This window comes from Cajanus cajan, chromosome 4, assembly GCF_000230855.2.
Source record: "Cajanus cajan strain Asha chromosome 4, NIPB_CcT2T_4, whole genome shotgun sequence".
Taxonomy (NCBI): domain Eukaryota; kingdom Viridiplantae; phylum Streptophyta; class Magnoliopsida; order Fabales; family Fabaceae; genus Cajanus; species Cajanus cajan.
Genome location: NC_138520.1, coordinates 5,682,542 through 5,694,403, shown reverse-complemented (window position 1 = coordinate 5,694,403; position 11,862 = coordinate 5,682,542). Strand labels below are relative to the sequence as shown.

At 28.4% G+C, this 11,862-nt stretch overlaps 2 protein-coding genes across 8 annotated transcripts; both read left to right on the top strand.

Annotated features, from left to right (window-relative positions):
• Positions 1–2,501: 2,501 nt before the first annotated feature.
• On the top strand, positions 2,502–6,695 carry LOC109816269 (ferritin-2, chloroplastic). 7 transcript variants are annotated; one of them, XM_083073981.1, is made up of 9 exons: positions 2,502–2,746; positions 2,894–2,971; positions 3,137–3,224; positions 3,391–3,452; positions 3,603–3,668; positions 3,828–3,891; positions 4,422–4,609; positions 4,746–4,795; positions 6,488–6,695. In XM_083073981.1, exons 4-7 carry the CDS (start codon positions 3,393–3,395, stop codon positions 4,517–4,519), a joined length of 288 nt encoding a protein of 95 aa, XP_082930107.1. In that variant the 5' UTR covers positions 2,502–2,746; positions 2,894–2,971; positions 3,137–3,224; positions 3,391–3,392; the 3' UTR covers positions 4,520–4,609; positions 4,746–4,795; positions 6,488–6,695. The 7 variants fall into 7 exon arrangements, with proteins under 7 accessions (XP_082930107.1, XP_082930108.1, XP_082930109.1 ...); XM_083073982.1 differs by having other exon boundaries at positions 4,684–4,795; XM_083073985.1 differs by having other exon boundaries at positions 2,504–2,746; positions 4,502–4,609; positions 4,684–4,795.
• Positions 6,696–7,531: 836 nt separating this feature from the next.
• On the top strand, positions 7,532–11,595 carry LOC109816294 (strychnine-10-hydroxylase). Its single transcript, XM_020381241.3, has 2 exons — positions 7,532–9,493; positions 10,873–11,595. Exons 1-2 carry the CDS (start codon positions 8,543–8,545, stop codon positions 11,500–11,502), a joined length of 1,581 nt encoding a protein of 526 aa, XP_020236830.2. The 5' UTR covers positions 7,532–8,542; the 3' UTR covers positions 11,503–11,595.
• The last annotated feature ends 267 nt before the right edge of the window (positions 11,596–11,862 follow it).

Genomic DNA, 11,862 nt, shown 5'->3' with positions numbered 1-11,862 from the left:
TTTATTGTGGCTTCGGGTAGAAACCATAAGGTTGGCCGAAGAAGGGGAATTTGTCTTCGGCCCCACGGTGGGCACCAAGATATTCTCACATGAAGTTGGTTTAGTGATGACCTCTTCGATGAGATTGGTGAGCCTCCTCTTCTTCGCGAGTTGGACACTCCAAGATAAAATGAAAGATGCTACATATAGTAGAGTTGTTGAGATGCTAAATTTGAAAGATGTTACATGAGAAAAGTTTGGAAAATAAAATGAGTCAAAATTTTGTCTACAAATAAAAAATAAAATTCAAAATAATTAGAAACTAAAAATATATTTAACCTAAAGTAATAAATATGTCAACACAGATATGTTATTTATATATAGAATAAGATATGCTTTTATTTTTTTAAAAAAATAAAATTCAATTTTGAATTTCTAATATTTTAATTTTTAATTTGAAAATACAAATTTTTTGGTCACCAAGTAGTTTAAAAAGGGCTTAAAATGGTTATAACTTATAAGCTTTGTCTAAACTATTTTAAAACAAAAAAAAACATTTTTAAATTAAAAAAATAGAATAAGATAAAATATTTGAGAAATTAAATCCGAATCTAAGAAAAAACTGAGAAATCCAAAAATGTCAAATTTCTTATCCTATTGGGACCAGAGCCGTGTAGTGTAAAAAATGACGTACGTATCAGCCAATAGTCATCAGTGATTCAGTCTATCACCCTTTAATTTCTTCTTTGACAACGTTACTAAAGATATTTGTCTAAAAAAAATATTATTTTACTAATTAAGAATTGTTAAATCAGGACCGACCAATATATTTGTACGTCTGAAACAATTTTAAAACGAGGTATTTTTAAAATTAATAACAATATTTAAAAAAATTTAATAAAGTAATTATATTTTTATTGAATTAATATATTAATATATTTAAATAATAGAAATTTTAAGAATCATTCTATTTAAAACAGACTTTTAATATGGTCAATTAAGAGACTTTAATATAATCAATGAAGAGATATTTTTATTAGTTTAATTTAATGCATAATATTTTTTAAGTAAAATAAATAACTAAAAACTTATGAACTTTACAAAAACGATATAAATATTAATATTAAATATTGCCTTTATAAAGTATAGTAATCTTATAGCTGAGCCAGCCCTGATTAAACATTAATACTCTATTTAGATTACGTAAGAAAATATAAAAAGAAAGGAAAAGAAAAGGAAAAAAAGTAAAAAGTAAAATAAAATAACTGTTTAGTTATGCTATAGAAAAGAAAGGATAACGAAAGAATGGAAGACAAAAAAAATTGTAGTATTAATAAAATAAAATAAAATTCTCTTCATATAAATACGATATAATAATTTTTGTTTCTAGAATCTAGACCCTAAGTCCTAAACTATATAATAATTGTGATGATATTTTTAATAAATGTAAATTCCTTTCTTCTCTCTTTTTCTCTCCATCACCCATAGGCTAATGGTTGAATTAAACTTCTTTCACTACAAGAAATTCATTAAATAGAGACTTATTTAGAGACCAAATTTATATAGTTACTTTAGCAACTTATTTAAATACTATTTTAGAGATTGATTATAGTTGGTCCCTAATTCAATCTCTATTGTCATTAATATTTTTAATGTAATTAGAGACCAAATTTTTAGTAGCTAATAGTTTAAAAAATATTATTTATTTATTTAGGTACAACATTTTTAGTCTCTAATTAAAATATAATTTGAGACAAAATTTTTGGTCACCGTTAAAACACTTTAGAAACCAATATTTTAGTCTTAAGATGCACTAAAATTAGAGACTAAATTTTCTAGTCTCTAATTGTAATATTACTAGAGATTGATTTTTTGGTCACTATTAACTCAATTTAGATACCATTTTTTAGTATCTAATTGTTCTATATTAGAAACCAATTTATTAGTCTCTAATAAAAATATAACAAGAAACTAATATTTCAGCTAAATTATTTTAGACACAAAAATATTTGATCTCTAAAAAAAATACACTAGTAAATAATAATTAATTTTTTATTCACTATTAGCTCATTTTAGATTTTCTTTAGTATCTAATACAGAAATATAATATACAACTAATTTTTCACTCATTATTAATTTATTTTAGATAAATTAGATTCTCATTAAAATACACTAAACATTGATATTTTTTTGTCATTGTTAACTCATTTTAGAAACTATTTTTTTAAGTATATAATTAAAATTAATAAAATTAAAATATTAATATTATTTATATAATATTTTGTTGTATAACTATCAAAGCGTAATCTTTAAATTTATATTTTATCTAATTTATCAAAACTCAAAATTTTCTAAAGTGTATGACATGAATATATATCGATACCATTATTATCTGATTAATTATCTACCAAAAAAAATAAATTAGAAACCTAAAGCATCAAAGATCTAGCCTGTAAGAGATGGGTTTCAAGGACTACTGAATAGTTTAATAATAATGAACAAAGGTGAACCTTTTGAAAAAAACATTAAAAAAAATGAATCAATACATTTTCGTTTTGACACGAAGAGCCTCCATGAGAAACGAAACTACGCGTCGAATATAGGAGCATCCACGATTTTTTCTTGTCCACGTGTGGAGTGTTCATCTTTAAACCCTCACCCTCACCTTTACCTTCTAATTTCGATTCTCGTGTTTAGGCCGCTAAGGAGGTCACCTTCCTTGAAGAAGCTTCATTTGAACCGATGTGTTCATTCAGTGCTACGGAAGGTGCGCTGGTTTCCGATCAAGAGCTGGATTATGCCGCCGCATTTGAGCTTTACTGGATTATCTCGTGTTTGTGTGTTTTGATTGTATTCTTGTGGATTTGAATTTTGATTTGGGGCTGATTGGTGTTTGGATGTTGTTCTTGTACAGGTGCTTGATTCGATATGCGATGAAGGGCTTCAGGCAGTGGCTGTGGCTTGCAAGGACTTTATAAAGAGATTAACATAAGTGAGATTCAATTAGTTCTTTATGTATACAAAGTTGATTATTGAAGTGTTAGAAAATATCAAAATACGGAGTCATGTTTTAATCAGGAAAAAATTGACTTGAGAAACGAAAATAAAAATTAAGAGAACTGAGACTTATTGATATGCGTGGCTCTTATCTGTGTAGAACATTCGTGGAGGACGAGTGGTGCTGCACCCTATTACAAGTCCTCCCTCAGAATTTGAGCATTCGGAGAAAGGAGATGCCTTGTATGGTGAGTTTGTTGTTTTCTATGCTCAAGCTTCTATTCTATGTTTAGTTACATAACACTGAATGTTTTTTTCTCTGCATAAATTTGTGCTATACATTTTCATTTATCATATTGACATGTTTAAATCGATATCTATGCTGACTTGGTTTTCTTTTTTCCTTTGATTCAGCCATGGAATTAGCTTTGTCTTTGGAGAAGTTGACAAATGAGAAACTTCTGCATGTTCATAGTGTAATGCCTGTAGCTATGGAATGAATTTGTTTTCTAACAAAATCACAGATTATTACAGCTATAGTTAACGATGCTAAATGGCCAATTAATTTGAGTTTTGTGCTTGGATAGTGTCTTGTTAAGAAAATCTCTCTTTTTTCTGAACAATAGGTGGCAAGCCGTAACAATGATCCTCAACTGGCAGATTTCATAGAGAGCGAGTTTTTGTATGAGCAGGTAAGATACTCCTTGACCATTGAATATATGATATGATAGCATTTTTCTATCAAAATTTCAGTACTGTTAAAGCCAATTTTCAATAACATCATGATTACATTTGCATTATTACATAGAATGTAATCTCGCGTTTGTAATATCTTGTTTCCCTTTTTACAGGTTAAATCGATTAAGAAGATTGCTGAGTATGTGGCCCAACTGAGATTAGTTGGAAAGGGTCATGGTATGCATATATAATCTCTTCAATGGCCCCATAAAATTTTTCTTTTCATTTCACTTGCTATTGGTCAACATGGCAAATTAGTATGTGACTGTTTTACATTACATATTAATTTATTTTAGATAAATCGAGCTATAATTAAAAATTAATATAAATTTAAATTATTAATAAAAATCATAAACATTCAATTATATTCTATTTTACTTTATTTTTAATATTTTTTTAAAATAAATATCAATCTTTTTGATAATTATCAAAGCCCAATTTTTAAACTTATATTTTGTCTAACTTACCAAAGCCCATTGTTAATTTTTAGAAATATAATATGTAACTAATTTTATAACTATCAAAGCCTAATCTTTAAATTTTTATTTTTAAACTTATAAAAACTCAAATATGGATGGACATAAACATTGTTTTAGAGACAGATGGTTAAACAATTGGTTTCTAAAATGTATCGCACAAATATATACTTATACAATTATATTATATTTTTATTTTTTGAAAAAAAAATGAAATATTTGCGTGTTGAGATGAAGAGCCTCCATTAGAAGCACAAAATTACGGGTCAAGTATAGGAGCATTCACGATTTCTTCTTGTCCACATGTGGAGTGTTCACGTGGCCAATGAGGATACAAGAAAAAGCACAGAATGGAGCGTCTTATTAAAAAGTAACGTGGAGTAACAGAAAAGTGGAGTAACAGAAAAGATGCTTGTGTGGTATGAGTCTTCTCCATTCTGATTTCTCTCTCTCTGTAATATTCATTTCTAATTCTCATTCTGTGTTTTTTTAGTTTCACATTTATCCTTTTTTTTTCTTATGTGATGATAATGGATATCGTGGATTCTTCTATAGTCTCGCTCTAATGCTTGTGCCATAGCCATTATCTCCTCAATTTCCTCGAGGTATTTTTCTCATTATTTGTGGTGCTCGAGATATTTTTCTCACTATTTATGATATATCACAATGTCTATTATAGTTGTTTACTTGTATTATTGAAATTATTGATATTCTTTTGTTAATTTTGAGCTGTTTTTTCAAATTTTGAGTTTTGAAAGTTGTTTGGATTGATGTCTAATTTTTCTTATAATTGAAACCTTTAGTTGTTCTTAATTGTTCCTAACTTTCTGTATACAATTTCTATTGTTCTTAATTGTTCCTAACCTTTAGTGTGGTGGCTTAAGTGGATTTATTAATGCCAAAAAAATTCCTACGGTTGTAATCCATTGCAACCTAGTAACTAATACAGAAGGCCACTAGGAATTCTATAATTTTTTTTTCAAGAGGAAATTGCATAGAATTTTTCAAGAGTCAACGGACTTACCTTAAACAGGAAAGTCTAGCTAATATAAAATAACTGATCCTCCTATTCCTCTGTATGAATTTGGACTCGAATGCATACGTGAGAACAAAAGAATTCACTTTAAAACAACTCTCAAAAGGAAACAAAAACAAACTAATCTAATAATAATAATAATAATAACAATAATAATAATAATAATAGCAACAACAGAGAGAGAGAGGTATCTTTGGAATAAGAAAGAAATAAAAAAAGATTAAAACATTGCTTAACATTTTAGATTTATATTAATTATAATATTTTTATACACAACAGAAGATGGATATTCGGCAAAGTCGTGGTTGGATGTATGATAGACTAAAGTTTAATATGCATCCGCTAATAAATGGATATGATTCGTTGGATTTTTCTTTAAAGTTTAATATGCATCTGCTAATAAATTGGTTGGATTTTGCTTTAAAGTTTCATTGTTCTAGATTGTAGATTGTAGATGTAGGTGCAATTTAAAACCTTGCTTTTGAGTATGCTGACATGTTGATTTTTAAGTGGTTTTTAATACTAGTGAGAATCAATGATCTGTGAAATCTTGAGTTGCATCGTTTTTAATCTGCTTTTTCCTTTTAAGTTGCTTCCTTCAATTCATTGAGGATTTTGATGTTTGCAATTTGCACTATGTACTGACTTTGATACCAAATAAAGTATAGACCCTAAGCTTAGAGATCTAATTGTGGATCGCTTTTATTTTTGTGTTAACAAACTTCTGGTTTAGGTTATAAATAAATCTAGAAATGAAAACGAGATTAAGTTCAATTATTTTGAAGCTGAATTCCAATATTCAATTACCAAACCCCAATAAGGGTCAAGCCACAAATATGATATTCACCTATGTTTGCTAATTTATGTACTGCTTTGTGTGACAGAATTGCTTATATTCGAAAAAGTTAAACAATTATTGTAGAGAGTTTTAGGCTTTTAGTACTTTTCTATTGATAAAACATTTATATTGCAAGGTTTTATTGTATTGATTATTGATTCTGTTTGTCTTTTGCATTTGTGGTGTTTGCTAAGAAGCATACTACACGCTTCCTAAAAGGTTGCCTTTCAAAATCGTATTGGACATTCATTAGACATTTGATGTGTAATTGAGACTTATATTTAAGAGTGTGGGACAATTCAAATTCTAATTTTGCTATATGACAATCTTTGCCTTTTGTGTCCATTGTGTGGGTGTATGACTCTTATTGTTGTATGACTATTCAAATTCTTGTACTGAATTTTGTGTGCCTCATGATTGCAGGAAATGGGAAAAATGCTTGACAAGGAAGAAGTTAGGCTTTCCAAGGAACCATCTTTATGTAATGAAACAATTACTATTGTTGTTCGAATGCTAGATGGTCATCGTTTAAACATCGCTTTCTCAAATAGATAGTGAGGATTGTATGTTTGGTGGATATTATGTGTAGTTTTAAAAAATTAAAAAATTTAATTACTTAATTTTCATGTTATTATATAGTGTATGATGACTTTTTGCATAATAGTTTAACATAAAATAAATATGTGAAGTAAATAAATAATTAATATTATACTTAAATAATTATTATGTTTTAGTAGAAAAATAATTGAAGTTAGGTATGTGGTGAATTTGAATAAAGAAAATAATAAATATGAAAGAAAATGGCATAAATAAGAAAGATGAATAAGGAAAAATTTTAGCGACTACTTTTTTTTTATATATTATATCAGTCACTTTGAATCATTGAAAAATGGGTCACTAATTCAATTATTTTAAAATTTGGTCACTAAAATGGTTACTTTAGAATTAGTTATTATATCAGTCACTAAGTTGATTATTACAAAATAAGTTGCTAAGTTAGTCATTATAAAATAGGTTACTAAATTAGTTGTTATCAAAATTGGTATCTAAATTGGTTACTATAATATTGGTAATTAAAAGAGTTGTTATAAAATTGGTCAATGAGTTGGTCATTGTAGAATAAGTTACTAAGTTGGTCAATATAAAATTAGTCGCAAAATTGGTCATAAAAAAATGGTCATTAAATTAGTTTTTAAATTAGACTTTAGATTGGTAGCTAAAATTAGCAACCAGTGGTTTAGCTACTTTCTATAATTGGTATCTAATTTAGTCACTTATTGATTTAGTAACTGATTTTGTTAATTTAGAGACTAAAAATTTTGTCTCTAAAGACAAGTTTTCTTGTAGTGTTTATTTTCATCACCATAAACATTAAAATTGTTACATATGTTCAAGAATCGTTACATAAGGTAGCATTAATTATTTTATTCATATTATGATGTCCCAGCTTCAATTAACAGTAGAATTCACTTCTATTTACATTTTTTTAATTTTAAAATAAAAATTAAGATAATAAATATATAAGTTAGCCGTCCCATTTTTTTGAAAACTAAAATTCATAATATAGATATAAGCATGTGATGCACTCAAAGCAGCAGGAAAAAAAAAAAACAACAACAACAACGACTCAAATAGAAGGGTGAATTACGAGTCTTCACCAATTCTCATTTATCTAAAGATTCTGGAAATCTGACCTAAAATAATTAAATTAGTTTGTTTTATTATTATTTTTTACTTTAAATTTGAATAAGATGAACTATAATTTGTTTGGTTATCAAATTAGTTTGTTTTTTATTTTTTATTTTTTATTTTTGAAAATTAGTTTACTTAAAGCTGCGATTTCAACTTTTGGAAATAATCTCAACCAAAAAAAAATAAAAGAAAAAATATAAGTTTTGAAAAAAATCAAATAAGACATAATTATGATACCTACTCAGATGGTACTTCTTGCCATTCTTGTCATACGATAATTCTACACTGCATGGGGTTGTAAAGAAGGACGGAGCCAAGGGGGGACCTACGGGTGCCACGGCCCCCCCAACAATTTTAATTTTTTTTTATATACATATATATTACTATATGGCACCCCCTATTTTTAATATAAACTCATATGTATAATTAAATGAATAACCCAAATTTATTTTTTTATTCAACTTTTGGACTTCTGGTACGGCCTGCTATGTGGTATCACTTTGGAATTTTTTTTTTTTAAAAAAATGTAGCGCCTCATTTGATCATTCCAATTCTCGGCCCCCCAGTATTGAAATCCTGGCTCCGTCCCTGGTTGTAAAGTCAAAAAAAATTAGCGTGACTAACTTAAATAATGACGCATCAGGCACTTACGGCTTTGTTTTCTTCCTTTAAGTAGAAACTACCACTCACCTTTCATGTCGATAATTTTACAATTGAGTTAGACCGACCTTATCAAGAAGCCGTCTATTATATACACTATATATAGCAAGAAAGCATATATATGCAATGTACAAGATATCCTCCTACGCCATGGATCTGCAAGATTCAAGAGGATTATTTACCATCTTTTTGGGGGTGCTTTTATTTCTCTTTGTTGTTTCATCCTTATGGAGGAGGCGCAGAGTGGAAAATAGGAAAGCACCACCAGAAGCTAGTGGCGCGTGGCCTTTGATTGGCCACCTCCACCTTTTGGTTGGGTCACAACCACCTCACGTGACGTTGGGCAACATGGCGGACAAACATGGCCCCATATTCACCTTGCGTCTTGGTGTTCACAAAACACTGATCGTGAGCAACTGGGAAATGGCCAAACAGTGTTTTACCGTCAACGACAAAGCGTTTGCTAGTCGTCCCAAAACTTTAGCCACTGAACTGTTGGGCTACAACTTCTCCATGTTTGGATTCAGCCCCTACGGTTCTTATTGGCGTCAGGTGCGTAAGATTGTTACCACAGAGCTCCTTTCTATTCACCGAGTAGACATGCTCAAGCACCTGATGGAATCAGAAGTGAAGGCAGTATTTAAAGAGAGTTACAAGAATTATTCCAAAAAAGGAGTGACTGAGATGCAGAGATGGTTTGGGGACATATCCTTTAACATAATATTCAGAGCAATGCTAGGAAAACGTTTTGCTAGTGATGATAAACATGAAGAGAACGAACAAATCCGAAGGGTAATGAGGGACTTCGTTGAACTTGCGGGGACATTCGCTGTCTCCGATGCTCTTCCGTATTTGAGATGGTTGGATTTGGATGGAGTAGAGAAGAAAATGAAGAAGACGGCGAAAGGGGTAGATGGTTTTGTTCAAGTTTGGCTTGATGAACACAAACGCAACAGGAGTCGTGATTCAGGTGAACGGAAAGATGAGGATTTCATGGACGTGCTTCTTACCCTTGTTGACGAGGGTGAAGACTTTGACGGCCGTGACATTGATAGCGCAATCAAAGCTACATGCATGGTATGTGTCATTATTTATATCTTTGTATAAATCCTAAATTTTAAACTTAAATCTAACAGAATTTTTTTTATTTTAGTGTATATATTATTGTTAACAATTTTAATTTTAAAAAAATTATACAATAATTTTTTATAAAGATAAAAGAAAGTCTTTTGATATAAATATTTATTTTAATAATCATTTACTACTTGTGATATTCAAACACCGAATGTCTTTTATATACTAAAGTGTGTATATATATAAAGGGATTCATTTATTCTAAGAATAAGTCTACTTAAGTTTACTCCACTTAATAATCATGTTCTATATTAAATTTTAATAATCTAATCATTAAATTTAAAATTCTTATTGTATAGATCAAAAAATTTAAAAATTATTTGATACTTCATTTTATTAATTTGAATCAATATATAAAATTTTATGATTATCCGTTAATTTGAATTAATGAAATAAAGTATCTAATGATAAATTAATGAAATGAAATATCAAATTATTTTTAAAATTTGCAAACTTGATATATGCATTAAGAATTTTAATTTCAACGGCTAGATCATTGAAAGTTTATGTAAAACATGAGTTATTGAACGAAATAAGTTTAGGTAAATTTACTTATAGAGTAAATGGATTTTTTTTCTCTCTCTCTATATATATATATTACTTTAAAAGTTATTAATTTTTGTAATAATTATTTTATTATATTATCTTTCATCTTAATTATAAATAACAAATTATTTTTTATCTAATTATAAGTAACAATCATTAGATTTTAAAGTTATATTCAAAAATAATTTTTTTATACTCTTAATTTATTGTTAATTTTATTTCTTATGCATTCACTTATAATTAATATTAAATATTACAATCACTTAAAACAAAAAAAATCTTTAGAATAAAATTAATGTGGTAAAATTAATTAAAAATAAATAATTTAATTATTTTTTTAGTATTAATAATTTGTCCTATGTTACTTATAATTAGAATTAGGATAATAATATTATTTAAAAATTTAAGAACGTAAAAACTTATATTGACAGTGAATTAAAATTAAATTGTTAAGTGAAACTCTTGACTTACTCTTGTTGAAGGATAGTCGTGGGAGTTTGTTTTGTTACTTTTCCGATGAATAAAAAAAATGTTGTGATAATGTCATTTTCATCTGTTCTATTATTCATAAATTTCAAATTATTGATAATTTTTTTAATTGAGTTAAGAATTTTGTTAAAATTTTCTTACTTAAAATAGTCTCTCATAAAAACACCACTTACATTATATATTTGTAGAATTTAAATTTCACCGTTGTCCATTTTGTCATTTTGATTCGATTAAGTTGGTATATAGAAGTATAACAATAAAAATGTTTTAATTATTGTATTTTGTAGGCTTTAATTATAGCAGGTACAGATACAACAATAGGAACATTAACTTGGGCTCTTTCATTACTTCTCAACAATCGTGAAATTTTAAATAAGGCTGTCCACGAATTAGACGCAAAAGTTGGGAGAGAGAAAGTAGTTGATTTATCAGACTTGACAAAGTTAGAGTATATGCAATCTATTATCAAGGAAACACTTCGTCTGTACCCACCCGCACCACTTAATTTGATACATGAATCTATGGAAGATTGCATTGTGGGTGGATATCACGTGTCAACTGGAACACGTCTTTTGACAAACATTTCAAAACTTCAACGAGATCCTTTATTATATCCTAATCCCTCAGAGTTTCGACCAGAAAGATTCTTAACAACTCATAGGGATATCGACTTCAAGGGTCGACATTTTGAATTGATTCCATTTGGTGCTGGCAGAAGAATGTGTTCCGGAATGTATTTCAGTCTTCAAGTAATGCAGCTAACACTTGCTACTCTACTACATGGATTTGACATTATAACTCCTGATGCAAAATCTGTTCATATGTCTGAACAAATTGGGTTAACCAGCATCAAGGCTTCCCCGCTCCAAGTCATTCTTACACCACGTCTCTCTACTCATATTTATGATGAAATTTAAATGGTTAAAGATAATGGAGTGTATCAGAATATTAATATGTAGCGTACCTACTCTACTTAAGGATTTTAATTATCGAATTACATTTTCTTACAAGTTTTTTATGGTGTGTCTGTGTATATATAATATATTGAAGGGTATGTGTTTACGGTGGAATTTGTTTTATGGATTCTTTTTACTCGAACTAGCACGTAAATGGTTTCAATTTAGGTATTTAATTTGATAACAGAAGATGGAGTAGGCAAATTTAGTAATTACTTGTTCCTAAAGATTCTTCAATAATAAACAAGCAATAGTTTCCAGATATATAAATGTGAAGATGAACAGAATGAATAATTGAGATATTTGCAATACAAATCATGA